At 46.0% G+C, this 21190-nt stretch overlaps 2 protein-coding genes across 8 annotated transcripts in view; one reads left to right on the top strand and one right to left on the bottom strand.

The window, feature by feature from the left end:
- znf414 (zinc finger protein 414) overlaps window positions 1-9196 on the top strand; it is a 17705-nt gene extending 8509 nt beyond the window's left edge. For 3 of the 6 annotated variants that reach the window (XM_036967117.2, XM_090226040.1, XM_090226041.1), the window contains exons 4-8: window positions 2723-2828; window positions 2936-3510; window positions 5659-5735; window positions 8774-8914; window positions 9013-9196. In XM_036967117.2, coding sequence (XP_036823012.2) covers window positions 2723-2828; window positions 2936-3510; window positions 5659-5735; window positions 8774-8869 — 854 coding nt within the window. In that variant the 3' untranslated portion in view covers window positions 8870-8914; window positions 9013-9196. The remainder of the gene's footprint in view (window positions 1-2722; window positions 2829-2935; window positions 3511-5658; window positions 5736-8773; window positions 8915-9012) is intronic. The other 3 variants (XM_036967116.2, XM_036967118.2, XM_036967120.2) reach the window with 1 other exon arrangement.
- LOC110509163 (uncharacterized) lies at window positions 9136-21190 on the bottom strand. 2 transcript variants are annotated; one of them, XM_036967114.2, is made up of 9 exons: window positions 21012-21190; window positions 18637-18842; window positions 14854-14946; window positions 14582-14677; window positions 13987-14097; window positions 12822-12945; window positions 10742-11477; window positions 10323-10440; window positions 9136-10171 (listed from the first exon to the last, which is right to left on the bottom strand). In XM_036967114.2, exons 1-9 carry the CDS (start codon window positions 21013-21015, stop codon window positions 9587-9589), a joined length of 2073 nt encoding a protein of 690 aa, XP_036823009.2. In that variant the 5' UTR covers window positions 21016-21190; the 3' UTR covers window positions 9136-9586. The 2 variants fall into 2 exon arrangements, with proteins under 2 accessions (XP_036823009.2, XP_036823010.2); XM_036967115.2 differs by having other exon boundaries at window positions 18637-18839.

Here is a 21190-nt window from a genome sequence, read left to right as displayed (position 1 = left end):
CTCTCTCTCTCCTGCCATAATCAGTTTAATATGGAAGGTACCCACTATCTCTCTCTCTCTCTCTCTCTCTCTCTCTCTCTCCTGCCATAATCAGTTTAATATGGAAGGTACCCACTATCTCTCTCTCTCTCTCTCTCTCTCTCTCTCTCTCTCTCCTGCCATAATCAGTTTAATATGGAAGGTACCCACTCTCTCTCTCTCTCTCTCCTGCCATAATCAGTTTAATATGGAAGGTACCCACTATCTCTCTCTCTCTCCCTCCTGCCATAATCAGTTTAATATGGAAGGTACCCACTATCTCTCTCTCTCTCTCTCTCTCTCTCTCTCCTGCCATAATCAGTTTAATATGGAAGGTACCCACTATCTCTCTCTCTCTCTCTCTCTCTCTCTCTCCTGCCATAATCAGTTTAATATGGAAGGTACCCACTATCTCTCTCTCTCTCTCTCCTGCCATAATCAGTTTAATATGGAAGGTACCCACTATCTCTCTCTCTCTCCCTCCTGCCATAATCAGTTTAATATGGAAGGTACCCACTATCTCTCTCTCTCTCCCTCCTGCCATAATCAGTTTAATATGGAAGGTACCCACTATCTCTCTCTCTCTCTCTCTCTCTCTCTCTCTCTCTCTCTCTCCTGCCATAATCAGTTTAATATGGAAGGTACCCACTATCTCTCTCTCTCTCCCTCCTGCCATAATCAGTTTAATATGGAAGGTACCCACTATCTCTCTCTCCCTCTCTCCTGCCATAATCAGTTTAATATGGAAGGTACCCACTATCTCTCCCTCTCTCTCCTGCCATAATCAGTTTAATATGGAAGGTACCCACTATCTCTCCCTCTCTCTCCTGCCATAATCAGTTTAATATGGAAGGTACCCACTATCTCTCCCTCTCTCTCCTGCCATAATCAGTTTAATATGGAAGGTACCCACTATCTCTCCCTCTCTCTCCTGCCATAATCAGTTTAATATGGAAGGTACCCACTATCTCTCCCTCTCTCTCCTGCCATAATCAGTTTAATATGGAAGGTACCCACTCTCTCTCTCTCTCTCTCCTGCCATAATCAGTTTAATATGGAAGGTACCCACTCTCTCTCTCTCTCTCTCTCCTGCCATAATCAGTTTAATATGGAAGGTACCCACTCTCTCTCTCTCTCTCTCCTGCCATAATCAGTTTAATATGGAAGGTACCCACTCTCTCTCTCTCCTGCCATAATCAGTTTAATATGGAAGGTACCCACTATCTCTCTCTCTCTCTCCTGCCATAATCAGTTTAATATGGAAGGTACCCACTCTCTCTCCCTCTCTCTCTCCTGCCATAATCAGTTTAATATGGAAGGTACCCACTCTCTCTCCCTCTCTCTCTCCTGCCATAATCAGTTTAATATGGAAGGTACCCACTCTCTCTCCCTCTCTCTCTCCTGCCATAATCAGTTTAATATGGAAGGTACCCACTATCTCTCTCCCTCTCTCCTGCCATAATCAGTTTAATATGGAAGGTACCCACTATCTCTCTCTCTCTCTCTCCTGCCATAATCAGTTTAATATGGAAGGTACCCACTATCTCTCTCTCTCTCCTGCCATAATCAGTTTAATATGGAAGGTACCCACTCTCTCTCTCTCTCTCTCCTGCCATAATCAGTTTAATATGGAAGGTACCCACTCTCTCTCTCTCCCTCTCTCCTGCCATAATCAGTTTAATATGGAAGGTACCCACTCTCTCTCCCTCTCTCTCTCCTGCCATAATCAGTTTAATATGGAAGGTACCCACTCTCTCTCTCTCTCTCTCCTGCCATAATCAGTTTAATATGGAAGGTACCCACTCTCTCTCTCTCTCCTGCCATAATCAGTTTAATATGGAAGGTACCCACTCTCTCTCTCTCTCTCTCCTGCCATAATCAGTTTAATATGGAAGGTACCCACTCTCTCTCTCTCCCTCTCTCCTGCCATAATCAGTTTAATATGGAAGGTACCCACTATCTCTCTCTCTCTCTCTCCTGCCATAATCAGTTTAATATGGAAGGTACCCACTCTCTCTCTCTCTCTCTCTCCTGCCATAATCAGTTTAATATGGAAGGTACCCACTCTCTCTCTCTCTCCTGCCATAATCAGTTTAATATGGAAGGTACCCACTATCTCTCTCTCTCTCTCCTGCCATAATCAGTTTAATATGGAAGGTACCCACTCTCTCTCCCTCTCTCTCTCCTGCCATAATCAGTTTAATATGGAAGGTACCCACTCTCTCTCCCTCTCTCTCTCCTGCCATAATCAGTTTAATATGGAAGGTACCCACTATCTCTCTCTCTCTCCTGCCATAATCAGTTTAATATGGAAGGTACCCACTCTCTCTCTCTCCCTCTCTCCTGCCATAATCAGTTTAATATGGAAGGTACCCACTATCTCTCTCTCTCTCTCTCCTGCCATAATCAGTTTAATATGGAAGGTACCCACTATCTCTCTCTCTCTCTCTCTCTCTCTCTCTCCTGCCATAATCAGTTTAATATGGAAGGTACCCACTATCTCTCTCTCTCTCTCTCTCTCTCTCTCTCTCCTGCCATAATCAGTTTAATATGGAAGGTACCCACTATCTCTCTCTCTCTCTCTCTCTCTCTCCTGCCATAATCAGTTTAATATGGAAGGTACCCACTATCTCTCTCTCTCTCTCCTGCCATAATCAGTTTAATATGGAAGGTACCCACTATCTCTCTCTCTCTCTCCTGCCAGGTAAAGTGTTCCTCTGCTCCTTCATCGGCTGCAACGGCTCCTTTCCCAGCATGCAGCATCTGATGGAACATATGAGACAGCACCACAAACCCAATACGTACTTCCTGTAGGTATTTGTGTGTGTGTGTGTGCACGAAGAGCTACTCATCATGCTCCAGATGTCCCTCTGACAAGTGTGATGATTGTCTTGATTCCCCTGTTTGTCTCTGCCAGGTGTCAGAGTTGTCGGTCCAAGCTGCGCTCCTACCGCGCCCTCCTCAAACACCTCCATACCTGCGCTAAGGTAGCCAAGAGTAAGGCCAAGGCTGACGAGCAGGCAGAGGTCAAGCCGGACCCTGACCCCGATGCTGCTGTTCCCATGGCTACAGACCAGGAGACCCCACAGCAGCAAGAGCCCATGGAGTCCGAGCCCTCCAACCCTGTCCATGAGTCTACCGGGTCTGACCATCTCTCTCCCCAGGCTCCCTCCCCCTACCAGCCCCCAGAGGATGGATCTCTCCTTGGCCTGGACCTCAACTCGGGCCTGCTCCCTGGGGCTTTCTCCCTCCAGGAGGGAGGTGGTGGGGGGTTGTCAGACACCCAGCCCCCAGGCCTCAAAGACCAGCTCCCTGAGGGATCCTATGGCTCCTTCTCACAGTACCTTCAATCTCCACTGGAAGTTTCTGGACCGGCACTGCAGCAACAACAGCAGAGGCCCCCCAGGCCCGTCCCTTCGGCTCTACCTTCCTCTCCGCCCCCCCAGACCTCCACCCCGCCCGGCTCGAACGCTCGCTGGAGGAAGAACCAAGGTGATCTAATAACAGCTTGTTTGGTTGAATCTCAGGGTTAGGAAATGTTGTAATTTCTATTTGATTTCAATTACTTTTAGCCCGCAGCCCGTTTGAGGAGCGAGAGGTGCTCAACGTTGACCTACCCTAACCTACCGTGAGACATTGTGTTGAGTCGAAATCACTTAAAAGCCTTAAAAACAGGGTTGCCAAACTAATTTATATTCAAATTTTTTTTACCTTTATATCATCATGAAGGGGGGGACGGACCCCTCCCTTCAGACCGCTGCGTTTTAGATAGAATGGGGGGGACCCCTCCCTTCAGACCGCTGCGTTTTAGATAGAATGGGGGGGACCCCTCCCTTTAGACCGCTGCGTTTTAGATAGAATGGGGGGGGGGGCCCCCCTCCCTTCAGACCGCTGCGTTTTAGATAGAATGGGGGGGGGGGGGGGCCCCTCCCTTCAAACCGCTGCGTTTTAGATAGAATGGGGGGGGGGGCCCCCCTCCCTTCAGACCGCTGCGTTTTAGATAGAATGGGGGGGGGGGGACCCCTCCCTTCAAACCGCTGCGTTTTAGATAGAATGGGGGGGGGGGGGGACCCCTCCCTTCAGACCGCTGCGTTTTAGATAGAATGGGGGGGGGGACCCCTCCCTGCGTTTTAGATGGGGGGGGGGGGGGCCCTCCCTGCATTTTTAGATGGGGGGGGGGGGGGGACCCCTCCCTTCAGACCTGGTACATCATTTACATCGGATTTTAATTTCCAATCACTGCTAATGATGGCCGCCGGTCAACCGACCATTGAATGTCCATTGTATTCTAGTTCTATGATTTCAGTAGGTTTCCTATGGAGGATTGACAGTATCAATTAAAACTAATTGATATTCCCATTCAAGTCAACATCTTTACGGTACCATTTTGAAGGTTGACATTTGATTTCCATTTTAGTACATGTATCAGCCAAAACATGACACCCACCCTGTGTTCAAAATAATGTGATAATGAAGAAGAGAAAAAACAAGTATGAAATGATATCAAACTCAACCGTTTTATTTTCCAGTGATGTCTGAGGCTGGGGTATGCAAAACGGGTCAAGTCGTCTACAGTCCCGGTCAAAAGGTTTACAACAACTACTCTTTCAAGGATTTTTCTTTATTTTTTAAAAACGATTTTCTACGTTGTAGAATAAAAATGAAGACATCACAACTATAAAATAACACATATGGAACATGTAGTGACAAGAGTGTGCAAAGCTGTCCATCAAGGTAAAGGCTATTTGAATCTCAAATTTATAAAATATATTTAAATTTGTTTAACACTTTTTTGGTTACTACATGATTCCATAATGTGTTATTTCATAGTTTTGATGTCTTCACTATTATTCTACAGTGTAGAAAATAAAGCAGAAACCTTTAAATGAGTCGTTGTGAACAAACTTCTGACATTAACCTCTAGTGACACCCCATCCCGTGAACGGGACCGTTGTCATCATCTGACACAAATTATTTATTTTTTTTCCCAAAAATGAAAATACTGCCCCCTAGTCACAACAGGTTTGAAGGTCGTAAGTAAAATACTGCCCCCTAGTCACAACAGGTTTGAAGGTCGTAAGTAAAATACTGCCCCCTAGTCACAACAGGTTTGAAGGTCGTAAGTAAAATACTGCCCCCTAGTCACAACAGGTTTGAAGGTCGTAAGTAAAATACTGCCCCCTAGTCACAACAGGTTTTAAGGTCGTAAGTAAAATACTGCCCCCTAGTCACAACAGGTTTGAAGGTCGTAAGTAAAATACTGCCCCCTAGTCACAACCGGTTTGAAGGTCGTAAGTAAAATACTGCCCCCTAGTCACAACAGGTTTGAAGGTCGTAAGGAGTCTCTTTCTGACCACTTCTACCATGGGTAAATATGTAAAGAACGTTTCGTTCAAAAGTTGCTTGGAATTCACATCCGTGTTAGTTCATGTTGACTTGTAGTCCTATTTTAGCCTGGTCCCAGATCTGTTTGTGCTATAGTCAACTGCAACGACCATAGGAGTTGGGGGCTACACGGATCTATAAACAGATCTGGGACCACCAGGCTAGTCCTGTTGGAGATCCCTGGATGAAACAGACAGACGTGCTGATTGCAGTGATGAGTGAATTGTGTTTTATCGTGTTGCACTGTCCTGCCAGACGCTCCGGGGTCTCTAAGACACAGATGGACCTCTCCTCCTCCAGCCAATCACAGGTTAACTAGAGATGGAGCGCAGGTGAGATGTGGAGAAACCACTAAACACACACAACTAGAGAGAGAGAGGGACCACTAAACACACACACAACTAGAGAGAGAGACCACTAAACACACACACAACTAGAGAGAGAGACCACTAAACACACACACAACTAGAGAGAGAGAGACCACTAAACACACACACAACTAGAGAGAGAGAGACCACTAAACACACACACAACTAGAGAGAGAGACCACTAAACACACACACAACTAGAGAGAGAGAGACCACTAAACACACACACACAACTAGAGAGAGAGAGACCACTAAACACACACACAACTAGAGAGAGAGACCACTAAACACACACACAACTAGAGAGAGAGACCACTAAACACACACACAACTAGAGAGAGAGAGACCACTAAACACACACACAACTAGAGAGAGAGAGACCACTAAACACACACACAACTAGAGAGAGAGAGACCACTAAACACACACACAACTAGAGAGAGAGAGACCACTAAACACACACACAACTAGAGAGAGAGAGACCACTAAACACACACACAACTAGAGAGAGAGAGACCACTAAACACACACACAACTAGAGACCACTAAACACACACACACAACTAGAGAGAGAGAGACCACTAAACACACACACACAACTAGAGAGAGAGAGAGACCACTAAACACACACACAACTAGAGACCACTAAACACACACACAACTAGAGAGAGAGAGACCACCAAACACACACACAACTAGAGAGAGAGAGAGAGACCACTAAACACACACACACAACTAGAGAGAGAGACCACCAAACACACACACAACTAGAGAGAGAGAGAGACCACTAAACACACACACAACTAGAGAGAGAGAGAGACCACTAAACACACACACAACTAGAGACCACTAAACACACACACAACTAGAGAGAGAGAGACCACCAAACACACACACAACTAGAGAGAGAGAGAGACCATTAAACACACACACACAACTAGAGAGAGAGACCACCAAACACACACACAACTAGAGAGAGAGAGACCACTATAAACACACACACAACTAGAGAGAGAGACCACTAAACACACACACAACTAGAGAGAGAGAGAGACCACTAAACACACACACAACTAGAGAGAGAGAGAGACCACTAAACACACACACAACTAGAGAGAGAGAGACCACTAAACACACACAACTAGAGAGAGAGAGAGAGACCACTAAACTGCCCTCTGGTCATATCCAATGGAATTCTCCTGCTTCTTCCTCCAATGCTAACTGCGTTATTGGCTTCCTCCCTCTCCCCTTCCTGCTAACTTGGCTTCCCTTTTCCTGCCCCGGCCTAACCAATCACCTAATAATCACCTAATCGATCCATCATGTGGCTGATTGCTCAACCTGTCCGACTCCCAGATTCTCTGACACAGCCCAGTGTGCATTCACCAGCAGAGTTATTAACCTCTAAAAGTCTAAGACGAAATATAACTATAGCCTATAGAATAACACATTCAGAAATGGCAAAAAAGCCTGGACTTGAACCCGATCAAACATCTCTGGAGAGACCTGAATATAGCTGTTCAGCGACGCTCCCCATCCAACCTGACAGAGCTGGAGAGGATCTGCAGAGAAGAATGGGAGAAACTCCCCAAATACAGGTGTGCCAAGCTTGTAGCGTCGAACCCAAGAAGACTCCAGGCTGTAATCGCTGCCAAAGGTGCTTCAACAAAGTACTGAGTTAAGGGTCTAAATACCTTTTATTTTTAATACTTTTGCAAAAAAATTCTATAAACCTATTTTTGCTTTGTCATTATGGGGTATTGTGTGTAGATTGATGAGGGGGAGAAAAAACAATTGAATCTGTTTTTTTAGAAGAAGTCTGTAACGTGGAAAAAGCCACGGTGTCTGAATACTTTCAGAATGCCCTGTGTAAGAAAGATCAGGAAATATGTTTTGGTTTTTAGATATATTTAACCGCTCATTTCTGTTTGGCACAAAACTACTTCCATTTAATTGGTCTGGGTTACCCTCAGACGAGTCCCGTGACACTTGTGGTTTTTTTTTTTGTTGTAGGTCAAACCTTTCAGATGTGTGAGAGAAGACGTGGTCTGACAAACACCACTCTTCCACCGTACACAGCCCGACATCAAGCAACCACTGATCTCTGTAGCTTAAACTGACAGATTTATTACCAGTCAGATGTTTGGGTTCCTTAAGACAAAACCTTTTCCTCCAGAACATGCAGATGAGCGTTCTGTATCATCAGACCACACCTCTCCTCCAAGCAGTTTCCTTCATCTGGTGCCGACTGTGCCCAAGCTCCGACTGCTTCCTTTAGTAGAGGTCTGTGGTGTGAAGAGCTGTAGGGTCATTGTGGTTTTCAGTCGTACAGGGATGAGGGCTTTCAGTACAGGGCTGAGGGCTTTCAGTACAGGGCTGAGGGCTTTCAGTCGTACAGGGCTGAGGGCTTTCAGTAGTACAGGGATGAGGGCTTTCAGTCGTACAGGGATGAGGGCTTTCAGTCGTACAGGGATGAGGGCTTTCAGTAGTACAGGGATGAGGGCTTTCAGTAGTACAGGGCTAAAGGCTTTCAGTAGTACAGGGCTCAGGGCTTTCAGTAGTACAGGGCTCAGGGCTTTCAGTAGTACAGGGCTGAAGGCTTTCAGTAGTACAGGGCTGAGGGCTTTCAGTAGTACAGGGCTCAGGGCTTTCAGTAGTACAGGGCTCAGGGCTTTCAGTAGTACAGGGATCAGGGCTGAGGGCTTGTGGCTTTGCTGTGTCTGGCTGCCTTCTATGTTGATTCATGTTCACCAGCTTCCACTTCCTTGTCAAAAACCTTGTGCTTTTTTTTGTGGCGTTTAAACCTGCTTTCGCCTCGTGTCAATCTGAAACGCCTTATGGAGACCTGAGAGGATTTGATTGGTACACCAATATGGTGAAACTTCTACCTAGCCTATCAGGGAGCTACTACCATGTTTACACACTCAGCTCTCCACTAGGGTCTAGGAGTCCATTTGGGATTGGACCATGGTTAATGTACCGTTTACCCCTCTTCCCTCCAGGTCAGTCCTTCAACGGCCGTATTCTATGGAAACACACCAGGGGGCGCTACAGCTGTGTCCAGTGTGGCCACGCCACCCCAAACAGGAAGGAGATGACCGCCCACATCAAGGGCCAACACAAGAGCCCTGCTGCCAAGCCTGGTAACGACACAGATACCACTGTCTATTATAGCCCTCTGGTTAATAAGGACTGATTTGGTGTGTTGTTGCCTCGTCTCACTGAATCCTCTTCATTTTAGATGACCGTGTGCCCTCTTCACAGACCAAAGGGTCTTCAGAGACAGAGGCTAGCACCTACACCTGTCTCTGACTCGCCGGCCACATGGGAGGAAACGGTTAAATAATATGGTGTTTAGTGGAACTAGTTTCATCTCTTTATTTTCCTGTGAAAGTGATTCATTTCAATAAACATAATTAACTTGATCAAATGATTTAAGGTGTTTTTAATGTGCAGAAAATTTATTCATAACTAGATGGTTGGGAGGGACCACAAATTATACTTCTGACTTTGATGGTTTACATACATGCTAATAAGTTTTCAACTTTATCAGCTGAAATTTCAACAAGCTGACAGCACGGTGATATTTAGATAGAGCCTCAACTGAAGACAAACACGACCTTGTTCCCAGACTCAACTCAACAAATAAACATTCCACTTCCTCTAAAAAAAAAAAAAAATATAAGCAGCGTTCTAGTCCCGATATTAACAAAGAAGTATATTGCACTCGGGTCGACTTCCAACTATCGCTCCTTTCGAGCAGTCATTAGAAAATAACATTTTATATTCACAATACGCATTTCCTCTGCGAGTGGTCATTCTACTACAGTCGATCCACTGCTCACGTCCAACGACTGGGAGGCAGAGTGAGTCTTCAAATGTCTCTTCAGGTGATTTAGACAGGTGTAGGTCTTGGAACAGAGATGGCAGGGGTACGGTCTCACCCCAGTGTGGTTCAGAACATGTTTCTTCAACTCAGCACCGCGAGAGAACGCCTTACCACACTCGTGGCAGACGTAGGGTCGTACTCCTGTGTGTACCCGCATGTGAAGCGTGACCTTACTGGCCATGGTGAAGCCTTTCTCGCAGACGGTGCATTTGTACGGTCTCTCCCCAGTGTGTGTTCTCCTGTGGATCTGCAGCTCTCCTGCGGAGCAGAAGGCCTTGCCGCAGTCAGAGCAGAGGAAAGGTTTCTCCCCCGTGTGAGTCCTGATGTGTATCGTCAGGTTTCCGTTCACAGAGAACCGCTTGGTGCAGTAGGTACACTGGTACGGCCTCTCGCCGGTGTGAGTCCGCATGTGGAGCTTCAGGTCTCCTTTGCACCGGAAGGCCTTTCCACAGCTGGGGCAGATCTTGGACCTCTCTTGGGAGTGACGTTGCTCGTGGTTATTTTGCCAGACCTAAACAAAATAATTTTATTAGACATTTAAAATATAATGATTTGTCTTAGCCATTTTAGGTTAACAATACACACAGCTTTTTCCTTGTCTTGGAAATGTGTCAACCTCTGGTGAGAATTAAATGCACAGAACAATCAATACAGAACAACACCTGGGAGCTGAAGCCCTTTCCACACTGTTTACACTTGTAGGGTTTGTCTTCTGCACCGTGGGCCTTCTGGTGGGCCCTCAGCTCCGCCACGCCCGGGAATGGTCCCTCCCCACAGTACCTGGCAATACATAGGTTAGCACACAGACAGTCTATTCCCTATAATTCATTTATAGCTAGATAGATATAGGGCTCTGGTCAAACCTAGTGCCCTGAGTAGGGTGTAGTTTGGGATGTAGTTATTGACTGTTCACCTTATAGGGCAGGGGGACTGTACAAGTGATTGAAAAACATTTAATGTTGTGTACTCAACAATCATGAATCACAGACAGGTATCCCAAATGGCACCCTAGTGAAAACTAGTGCACTATATAGGGTCCCATTTGGGACACATACAGCAACAGGGTATCAGTATAATATACCTGCAGTTGAAGACCTTGTCAGCGGAGTGGGTTACCAGGTGTTTCTTTAGCGAGTTGTGCCACTTGAAGATCTTCCCACACTGCGGACACTCGAACTGGCCCGCCTGACCCAAACCGCTGGCCCGTCTACAACACCGGTGCCTGACCCGCTCCCTGACCGACCCGAAACTGCTTCCACATTTAATACAGACATAGGCAGCGTTGGAGCACTGCGTTCGGCGGTGGGTGGACATCTCCGAGGACCTTCTGAAGGTCTTACCACACTGGGAACACTTGTAAGGGTTCTCCCCTGTGTGGAGTCTCTGGTGCTCCAGCATCTCATAGCGGTAGATGAAACAGCGGCCGCACTGGGGACACTTGTGGGCCACGCGCTGCCGCGGCTGCTCCGATGACACACCGGAGGAGGCTGATGGGGCGTGTTCAGCTGTACTGCTGCTCAGGGAGTATTGGTGTTCCGAGACGACTGCTTCTCTTCCTTCCTCAGACCTCGGTCTCTCCTTCAGGTGATCCTCTCCTTCAGATCCTTGGGTTTCTACTGAATCTGTTCCAGCATTTTTATCCACACTTGTTTTTAACTCGGCCCATTGGCCAGTCAAACTGTCAGTCATAACCCCCTGGTCGTCTCTGATCTCCAAGGGCGGGCTGTCGCGGGCGCTGTGGCACGAGGCATTGGCCAGTCTCAGTGATGGAGGGAAGGATAACGAGACGAGGAGACGGTCCTCTGTCCTCGAGGGAACTGAACAGTGACAAGCAGGACCAAAGGAAAGAAGATAGGAAAGGTGAGTCGTCTATAGGTTAGTGAAATATAATGCTATAGAACGTCATCTACAGTCAGACAGAATATGCATCCCAAATGGCACCTATTCACTAGATAGTGCACTGCTACGACCCTATATAGTGCACTGCTACGACCCTATATAGTGCACTGCTACGACCCTATATAGTGCACTGCCACGACCCTATATAGTGCACTGCCACGACCCTATATAGTGCACTACTACGGCCCTATATAGTGCACTGCTACGACCCTATATAGTGCACTGCCACGACCCTATATAGTGCACTGCCACGACCCTATATAGTGCACTGCCACGACCCTATATAGTGCACTGCTACGACCCTATATAGTGCACTGCTACGACCCTATATAGTGCACTGCCACGACCCTATATAGTGCACTGCCACGACCCTATATAGTGCACTACTACGGCCCTATATAGTGCACTGCTACGACCCTATATAGTGCACTGCCACGACCCTATATAGTGCACTGCCACGACCCTATATAGTGCACTACTACGGCCCTATATAGTGCACTGCTACGACCCTATATAGTGCACTGCCACGACCCTATATAGTGCACTGCCACGACCCTATATAGTGCACTGCTACGACCCTATATAGTGCACTGCTACGACCCTATATAGTGCACTGCTACGACCCTATATAGTGCACTGCTACGACCCCTATATAGTGCACTGCTACGACCCTATATAGTGCACTGCCACGACCCCTATATAGTGCACTGCCACGACCCTATATAGTGCACTGCTACGACCCCTATATAGTGCACTGCTACGACCCTATATAGTGCACTGCCACGACCCCTATATAGTGCACTGCCACGACCCTATATAGTGCACTGCTACGACCCTATATAGTGCACTGCCACGACCCCTATATAGTGCACTGCTACGACCCTATATAGTGCACTGCTACGACCCTATATAGTGCACTGCTACGACCCTATATAGTGCACTGCTACGACCCTATATAGTGCACTGCTACGACCCTATATAGTGCACTGCCACGACCCTATATAGTGCACTGCCACGACCCCTATATAGTGCACTGCTACGACCCTATATAGTGCACTACTACGGCCCTATATAGTGCACTGCTACGACCCTATATAGTGCACTGCTACGACCCTATATAGTGCACTGCTACGACCCTATATAGTGCACTGCTACGACCCTATATAGTGCACTACTTTTAACCGGAAGCCCCAGGAGCCTGGTCAACAGTAGAGCATTATAAAGGGAATAGGTTGCCATGGGAAACGCAGACAGAGGCTTACCGCTCTTGGGCAGCTTCCCGGGGCAGTGTTGGTTCTGTAGCAGAGACTTCAGGTCTTCTCCGTGAGAGACACAGCGCATGTAGTCCTCCAGAACAGAGGGGGCAGCACTGATCAACAACGCAGTCTGAACAAAGAAGATAAATCACATTGTATTGGTCACATACACGTTTAGCAGATGTTATTGCGGGTTTAGCGAAATGCTTGTAAATGAAACTAATATTACGATGAAATACAGCTGTACTAGTTTTACAGTTGTTATTCTATCTACACCAGTGAATTGCCATGTAAGCAGTAAGGCCCGAGGGGGCGTGGTATATGGCCAATATACCACGGCTAAGGACTGTTCTTATGCGCGACGCCAAGCTGAGTGTCTGGACACAGCCCTTAGCCGTGGTATATTGGCCATATACCAAACCCCCGAGGTGCCTTATTGCTTTTATAAACTGGTTACCAACGTAAAAATATGTGGCATAAGGTCTGATATACCACAGCTGTCAGCCAATCAGCATTCAGGGTGTGAACCACCCAGTTTATTCTAAATAACCATGTTTTGTCCCAACCCTGTATAATCCTTTCATCTCGACTCATCTGACACCAGACTAGTGTAAGATGGGCAACAATGGACCTGGGGTTACTCAGTGTCACCGGCCGTGTCCCAAATCTGCCTGGCCTACTACTTACTGTGTACTAATCATACTACTTAGAATAGACTGTTTAGTAAAAATAAATGCAGTAAGCAACAAATAACATTCTAGGCCCCGCCTCCTGAGAAGAGCCACATTCTAGGCCCCGCCTCCTGAGAAGAGCCACATTCTAGGCCCCGCCTCCTGAGAAGAGCCACATTCTAGGCCCCGCCTCCTGAGAAGAGCCACATTCTAGGCCCCGCCTCCTGAGAATATCATTATACTAGGCTCCTCCCCCTGAGAACTCGTGATCTAATGCATTGGTTCATTTTGGTACAGCACTTCCCCTTAGCCGTTGAAGACTGTTCCTCCGTAGTGAATTCTACTGGATGAAGAGCTGAAATGAGTATGCCGTTTAAACCATACTCTGTTTTAGAAAGTTTGATAGGATGTACATTTTCTCATACCTAAAATGCCTGCCATTTACAACACAAGTACGGACGGGTATTCAGACCCTGTAGCAGTGCTGTCCAACGGTGTACCTGTTTGAAGTCTGGGACCGGCAGCAGCTCCTCCAGCCTAGACAGGAAGTGGCACACCAGCGTTTGCAGCGATGAGTCAAAGTTAGGACCATACTCCACCGGGAACACCACCTGACAGACAGGGACTTAGTTAGAGATGAAACTTGAAAGATCCCAGAGGGGAAACCCAACAACCATAGTGAAGGGAGTCTGATCACTGTTCCAATACTTTAAAACGGCATCCTGCCTTGAGATTAAAACACCAACATGGAGCTTCATGATCTGAGAAGAGAAGTCCATCATGGAGGTTAGGAGCCCTGTGTTCCCTCCTATCTGGGTCTTCCACTAGGCTCTGTCTTACCTTGGAGAAGTGTTCCCTCCTATCTGGGTCTTCCACTAGGCTCTGTCTTACCTTGGAGAAGTGTTCCCTCCTATCTGGGTCTTCCACTAGGCTCTATCATACCTCAAAGAAGTGTTCCCTCCTATCTGGGTCTTCCACTAGGCTCTGTCTAACCTTGGAGAAGTGTTCCCTCCTATCTGGGTCTTCCACTAGGCTCTATCATACCTTGAAGAAGTGTTCCCTCCTATCTGGGTCTTCCACTAAGCTCTATCATACCTTGAAAAAGTGTTCCCTCCTATCTGGGTCTTCCACTAGGCTCTGGATCAGCTTCAGGAAGTTGGCTTCAGCAAATTCAATCGCTGCATCGTTTGACTGCAACACATAAAAGGATCCAGACAAACATCACCAGCCTAGTCCTGGACTAAAAAGCAAACAAATAGATAATGATCTTTGAAAGTGCTCTTTAGTCCAGGACTTGTTTCAACTGCCCCTTACTGTTCAAGAGAACGGGCTTGTCAGAATATCTCCCCAGTTGATTAGACACTCACCTGTTTCAGACCAGATGCTGTGATTCTATCCAGGTGTGTTTGAACAGCCTCGAGGTCATCAGGATGTCCAGATCGGATCAGTTCCAGAGTCACCTGAGAAGAGACCCAGCCAGTTACCACCCAAGACCCAGCCAGTTACCACCCGAGACCCAGCCAGTTACCACCCGAGACCCAGCCAGTTACCACCCGAGACCCAGCCAGTTACCACCTGCATTCAACCATCTGCAGCCTCCAATCACAGACACCAAGCCCCTCCCCTCCTGTGCTGTGTGCACCTTCCCACACAGACGCCAAGCCCCTCCCCTCCTGTGCTGTGTGCACCTTCCCACACAGACGCCAAGCCCCTCCCCCTGACACTCACAACAACAAAAGTCTAGATGAAAGATCACTTCTTCCTCTCTGACAACAAGCAGTTAACTCCCCATTAGCATTTGAGGTTTGGTCCGACATAGGGTCGGTCATATGAACGCCGAAACAGACATTTAATGTTGTCGTAGAAATTACCACTAAGGATCCCAAAGTCGAGCTTAAATTAATTAAAGCTTAACTGCCTGTAGCTCAGGCCCTGAAGCAAGGATATGCACATTCTTGGTACCACTTGAAAGGAAACGCTTTGAAGTTTGAAATGTCAATTGAATGTAGGACAATAGATCTGGGAGAAGAAAATACAGGGGAAAAAAAAACAAACAGTCTTTTTCTACCACCATCTTTGAAATGCAAGAGAAAGGTTCTAGCCATCACTCTGGTTGTAATTCCGTTGGTGTCCACAAGATGGCAGCAGTGTGCGCGCAAAGTTTCAGATGGATAATTTGAAGTATGAGTGAACCAGTTGACTTTCAGTGTGAAGTTCCCAGGTACATTTGGGCAAATCGTGAAGCATTCATATTACATTTTTGGGCAAGAATATCGTCAAATCTGTATACTTGGACTTTGATTTAGCTTTTCCAGTATTAGTAGCCATATTAGAAGTTCAACATTTACAAAACAACCAGTTTTCATAACTCTGAATATCCTTATAATTTCTGTCCAAAATGAAAAGGCATGCTGTCGTACAAGGTTAGTAGCTACATTTGACGACATATACATGGTTTCCGATACTCCGTAAAGCCCTGCTCATTGGCTATCTAGCTAGCTTAGTTTGACCCCGATTGGTGCTTCTTTGACAAAAGACAGTCTTTCAAGTGATCAGAGGGCCATGGTGTCGCTCTCTGACCAAATATGGTGTCCTATAGGACATACAACCCCCTTAATGATGTAGTGAAGTCTGGTTACCTTCTAGGTTCTCTGATATGGTGTCCTATAGGATACACTACACCCCTAATGATATAGTGAAGTCTGGTTACCTTCTAGGATCTCTGATATGGTGTCCTATAGGATATACTACCCCCCTAATGATATAGTGAAGTCTGGTTACGTTCTAGGTTCTCTGATATGGTGTCCTATAGGATATACTACACCCCTAATGATATAGTGAAGTCTGGTTACCTTCTAGGATCTCTGATATGGTGTCCTATAGGATACACTACACCCCTAATGATATAGTGAAGTCTGGTTACCTTCTAGGATCTCTGATATGGTGTCCTATAGGATACACTACACCCCTAATGATATAGTGAAGTCTGGTTACGTTCTAGGATCTCTGAAGAATAAATATGAACGTGATTTGACTGGTTGAAACAACGTTTAGGGTTAGATATTCAGATTCCTCTCTTTGCAAATTCAACAAGTGGAAAACAAAAATCGATTGTGCATGCTATTTGGACCTTTTTACGATATAAAATCATTTTTCATCTAACAAAATGACACTTCATGTTATCTCTGGGACCCTTTAGATGATAAATCAGAGCAAGATATCAGAATGTAAGTACACATTTCACCTTCAGAGGTGAATTTATCAAACCTATCTCGGTGAAAAAAAGTTGTTGCTAGGAGCTCTCCTCAAACAATAGCATGGCATTTTTTTCCGCAGTAATAGCTACTGTAAATTGGACAGTGCAGTTAAATTAACAAGAATTTAAGCTTTCAGCCGATATAAGATGCTTATATGTACCGACATTTAGTTTTTTCTCTAAAATCTGAATCTTGACATAACGGACTGAATGATTTACAACTGTCCTGTTGAAGGCACGCCTATCCTTAATTATTCATATCTGGGCTTTAGTCGTTTAAGTTAACACTGAAATAGTTTTTCCAACCCAACAATTAATTTTGAAATATATATTTAGGGCAATCGGAAAGTATTCAGACCCCTGGACTTTTCCCACTTTGTTATGTTACAGCCTTATTCACAATGGATTAAATTTATTTACAAAACAAAAAAAACACAATACACAATAATGACAAAGAAAAACAGGTTTTTAGGAATTTGGGCAAATGTATTAAACTGAAATTTCAAATTTTCACAAGTATTCAGACACTTTACTCAGTACTTTGTTGAAGCACCTTTGGCAGCGATTACAGCCTTGAGTCTTCTTGGGTATGACGCTACAAGCTTGGAACACCTGTATTTGGGGAGTTTCTCCCTCTGCAGATCCTCTCAAGCTCTGTCAGGTTGGATGGGGAGTGTCGCTGTACAGCTATTTTCAGGTTTTTCCAGAGATGTTTGATCGGGTTCAAGTCCGGGCTCTTGCTGGGCCACTCAGAGACTTGTTCCGAAGCCACTCCTGCGTTGTCTTGGCTGTGCGCTTAAGGTCGTTGTCCTGTTGGAAGGTGAACCTTCACCTCAGTCTGAGGTCCTGAGCGTTTTGGAGCAGGTTTTCATCAAGGATCTCTGTACTTTGCTCTGTTCATCTTTCCCTCCATCCTGACTAGTCTCCCAGTCCCTGCTGCTGAAATACATCCCCACAGCATGATGCTGCCACCACCATGCTTCACTGTAGGGATGGTGCCAGGTTTTCTCCAGACGTGATGCTTTGCATTCAGGCCAAAGAGTTCAATCTTGGTTTCATCAGACTAGAGAATCTTGTTTCTCATGGTCTAAGAGTCCTTTAGGTTCTTTCTGGCAAACTCCAACTGGGCTGTCATGTGCCTTTTACTGAGGAGTGGCTTCCGTTTGGTCACTCTACCATAAATGCCTGATTGGCGGAGTGTTGCAGAGATGGTCGACCTTCTGGAAGGTTCGCCCATCGCCACAGAGTGACCATCAAGTTCTTGGTCACCTCCCTGACCAAGGCCCTTCTTCCCCGATTTTATCAGTTTGGCAGGGCAGCCAGCTCTAGGAAGAGTCTTGGTGGTACCAAACTTCTTCCATTTAAGAACGATGAGGCCAATGTGTTCTTGAGGACCTTCAATGCTGCAGACATTTTGTTGGTATCCTTCCCCACAATCTTGTCTCGGAGCTCTACAGGCAATTCCTTCAACCTCATGACTTGGTTTTTGCTCTGACATACAGTGTAAACTGTGGGACCTTATATAGACAGGTGTGTGCCTTTCCAAATCATGCCAAATCAATTGAACTTACCACAGTTGGACTCCAAGTTGTAGAAACATCAAGGATGATCAATGGAAACAGGATGCACCTGAGCTCAACTTCAAGTCTCATAGCAAAGGGTCTGAATACTTATGTAAATAAGGTATCTGTATTTTTAATTATACATTTGCAGACATTTTACATTTGATCAATTTTAGAATAAGGATGTAACGTAACAAAATGTAGAAAAAGTCAAGGGGTCTGAATACTTTCTGAATGCATTGAATATATATACATTTATTTTTTTACACTGTTTGGACGCCTAAGGATTTCAACAGCAGAAAAATCCTTGAGATTGATTGGGAATCTCTTACCCGTCCTCTGAGAGCCAGGATGAGCAGCCACCTCTGTCTGTTGGACAGGAGTTCTGGAACCACCTCCGTTACCATGGACACAAACTCCTCCAGCTTCCCATAATGCTTTGTGTTGCCCTGGCGCACCACCTGCCACATAACTGCTGACATCATCCGGAGAGGAGGGACCAGCAGGCCCAGGGAGGGCAGAGGAAAGGGGGTTTCTGCTAGGAAGAGAGAGGAGAGGAGAGGGGAGGGGAGGAGGAGAGAGGGAGGAGGAGAGGGAGGAGGAGGAGAGGGAGGAGGAGGAGAGGGGAGGTTGAGTCACCATAGTGAGGCATAGTTAATTGTCTAAATAAGCGAAAGGCCTCACCCCCCTTTCTGCAAATCAGATCATGATGCTATGACTCCTGCTATTGTTGTGTACCCTGGCGCTATGACTCCTGCTATTGTTGTGTACCCTGGCGCTATGACTTCTGCTATTGTTGTGTACCCTGGCGCTATGACTCCTGCTATTGTTGTGTACCCTGGCGCTATGACTCCTGCTATTGTTGTGTACCCTGGCGCTATGACTCCTGCTTCATTTTTACAAGCAGAAGCTCACAAAAGGAAGTACCCCTTTACACCATAGAGAAATGTTCCTCCGAAGAGGCTACAGGACTGCTTTGATAGTGCTGACGAGTTAACCACCTCAGTCCCCAGTTAACCACCTCAGTCCCCAGTTAACCACCTCAGTCCCCAGTTAACCACCTCAGTCCCCAGTTAACCACCTCAGTCCCCAGTTAACCACCTCAGTCCCCAGTTAACCACCTCAGTCCCCAGTTAACCACCTCAGTCCCCAGTTAACTGCTTCCCCTGGATTAACACCCCCAGGTGTGCACTAAAGGGCTACCGCTCACAGGGCTATTGTAGTGTACCCTGGCGCTATGGCTGAGGACACGAACAAGTCCCGCTACGACCTTCTCAGGGCCATCAAACAGGCAAAATGACAATATAGGAACAAGGTGGAATCCTATTACGGCAGGGCTTGCAAACTATTACGGACTACAAAAGGGAAACCCATTGACGCGAGCCTACCAGACAAGCTAAATGTCTTCCATGCTCGCATGCAGGCTGGTCATGGCTCACATCAACATCCCGGAACCACTAGACCCACTCTAATTTGCATACCGCCCCAACAGAGCCACAGATGATGCAATCTCAATCCCACTCCACAATACCCTTTCCCACCTGGACAAAAGGAATACCTACGCAAGAATGCTGTTCATTGTTCCCTCCAAGCTCATCACTAAGCTTGGGGCCCTGAGTCCTGACAGGCCGTCTCCAGGTGGTGAAGGTAGGCAACAACACCTACACTACACTACACTGATCCTCAACACAGGGGCCCCACAAGGGTGCATCCTTAGTCCCCTCCTGTACTCCCTATTCACCCACGACTGCATGGCCACGAACGCCTCCAGAGGGTGGGGAGTCCGAAATCACCGGGAGCACAGGACCTCAGCCGCCCCCCCAATCATCATTCAATGATTGAGATATATCTACATCACTATCTTTATATCGCTCTATATCTATACACACTATAAAACATATACACTATTTTATCCATGTATTCTTCAGATATATTAGTCTAGCCACATACATCGCATCACAGACAGAGCTAATCCAAATATTGTTTTTATTCCATTATCTTAGGTGTGTGCATTGTTAGATATTACTGCACTGTTGGAGCCAGGAACACAAGCATTTCGCTACACCCACAATAACATTTGATAAATGTGTATTCAACCAATAAAATGTGATTTGAAAGAAAAGGGGAGAGGAGAATTAAGATAATTTATAAATGGCTTGCCAACTTTGGATTTTCTGCAGCAGAACATCTGGGAAACGGTATAAATAGCACCTTTGGGTCCATGAACAACACACGTTACGATGTTGGACGCATAAAGGACCTTCATCTTTCATATCAGCGAGAAATAGTTCAAACAAAACCATTTTTACTGAAGACAGAGTGGACTGCTAATTAACTACATGCCTCTCAGAACAACACCTTAGCGTAACCGGAAGATCAAAGCCACTAACAAACACGGTGTCACTTAAAAATACAGTTGTCTGCCACTGTTAATATAAAACTGGTTACTAGTGCATATAGATAGACAAGTTGTCATTATTCACTGTGTATGCATTACGTGTTACTTTCCTATTGTTCCGCTACTTTCATTCTCCCTGTATGGTCGGGAAGGGCCCGTATTAAACATGTGAAGAGGACCATTTGATGTGGGCTAAGCTACATCTAGATAAAACAGCAATGGAGGGCCGAAACAAGATAAAACTAACTAGATATAGAAGCATAACGGCTAAGCTACAAAACAAAATATACGACTTTAGCTAATACATACCCATGTTGCACCTCAAAGCAACTTAACGCTTCGGATTGTTATAAAGACTAAATTAAATTAGCGTTGTATTTATTTATGTTTTTAAAATGCTAGTTAGCACAAGAACATCGTTTTTGGCGTTTTCTTTGTTGGTTATAAAAGAGACGCAAATGTACTTCCGGAAACTGAACTTCCGGAAT

The sequence above is a fragment of the Oncorhynchus mykiss genome, chromosome 28, assembly GCF_057628025.1.
Source record: "Oncorhynchus mykiss isolate SJ-2025 chromosome 28, ASM5762802v1, whole genome shotgun sequence".
In the NCBI taxonomy this organism is placed as follows: Eukaryota; Metazoa; Chordata; class Actinopteri; order Salmoniformes; family Salmonidae; genus Oncorhynchus; species Oncorhynchus mykiss.
This window is presented reverse-complemented; position numbering and strand designations above follow the sequence as displayed.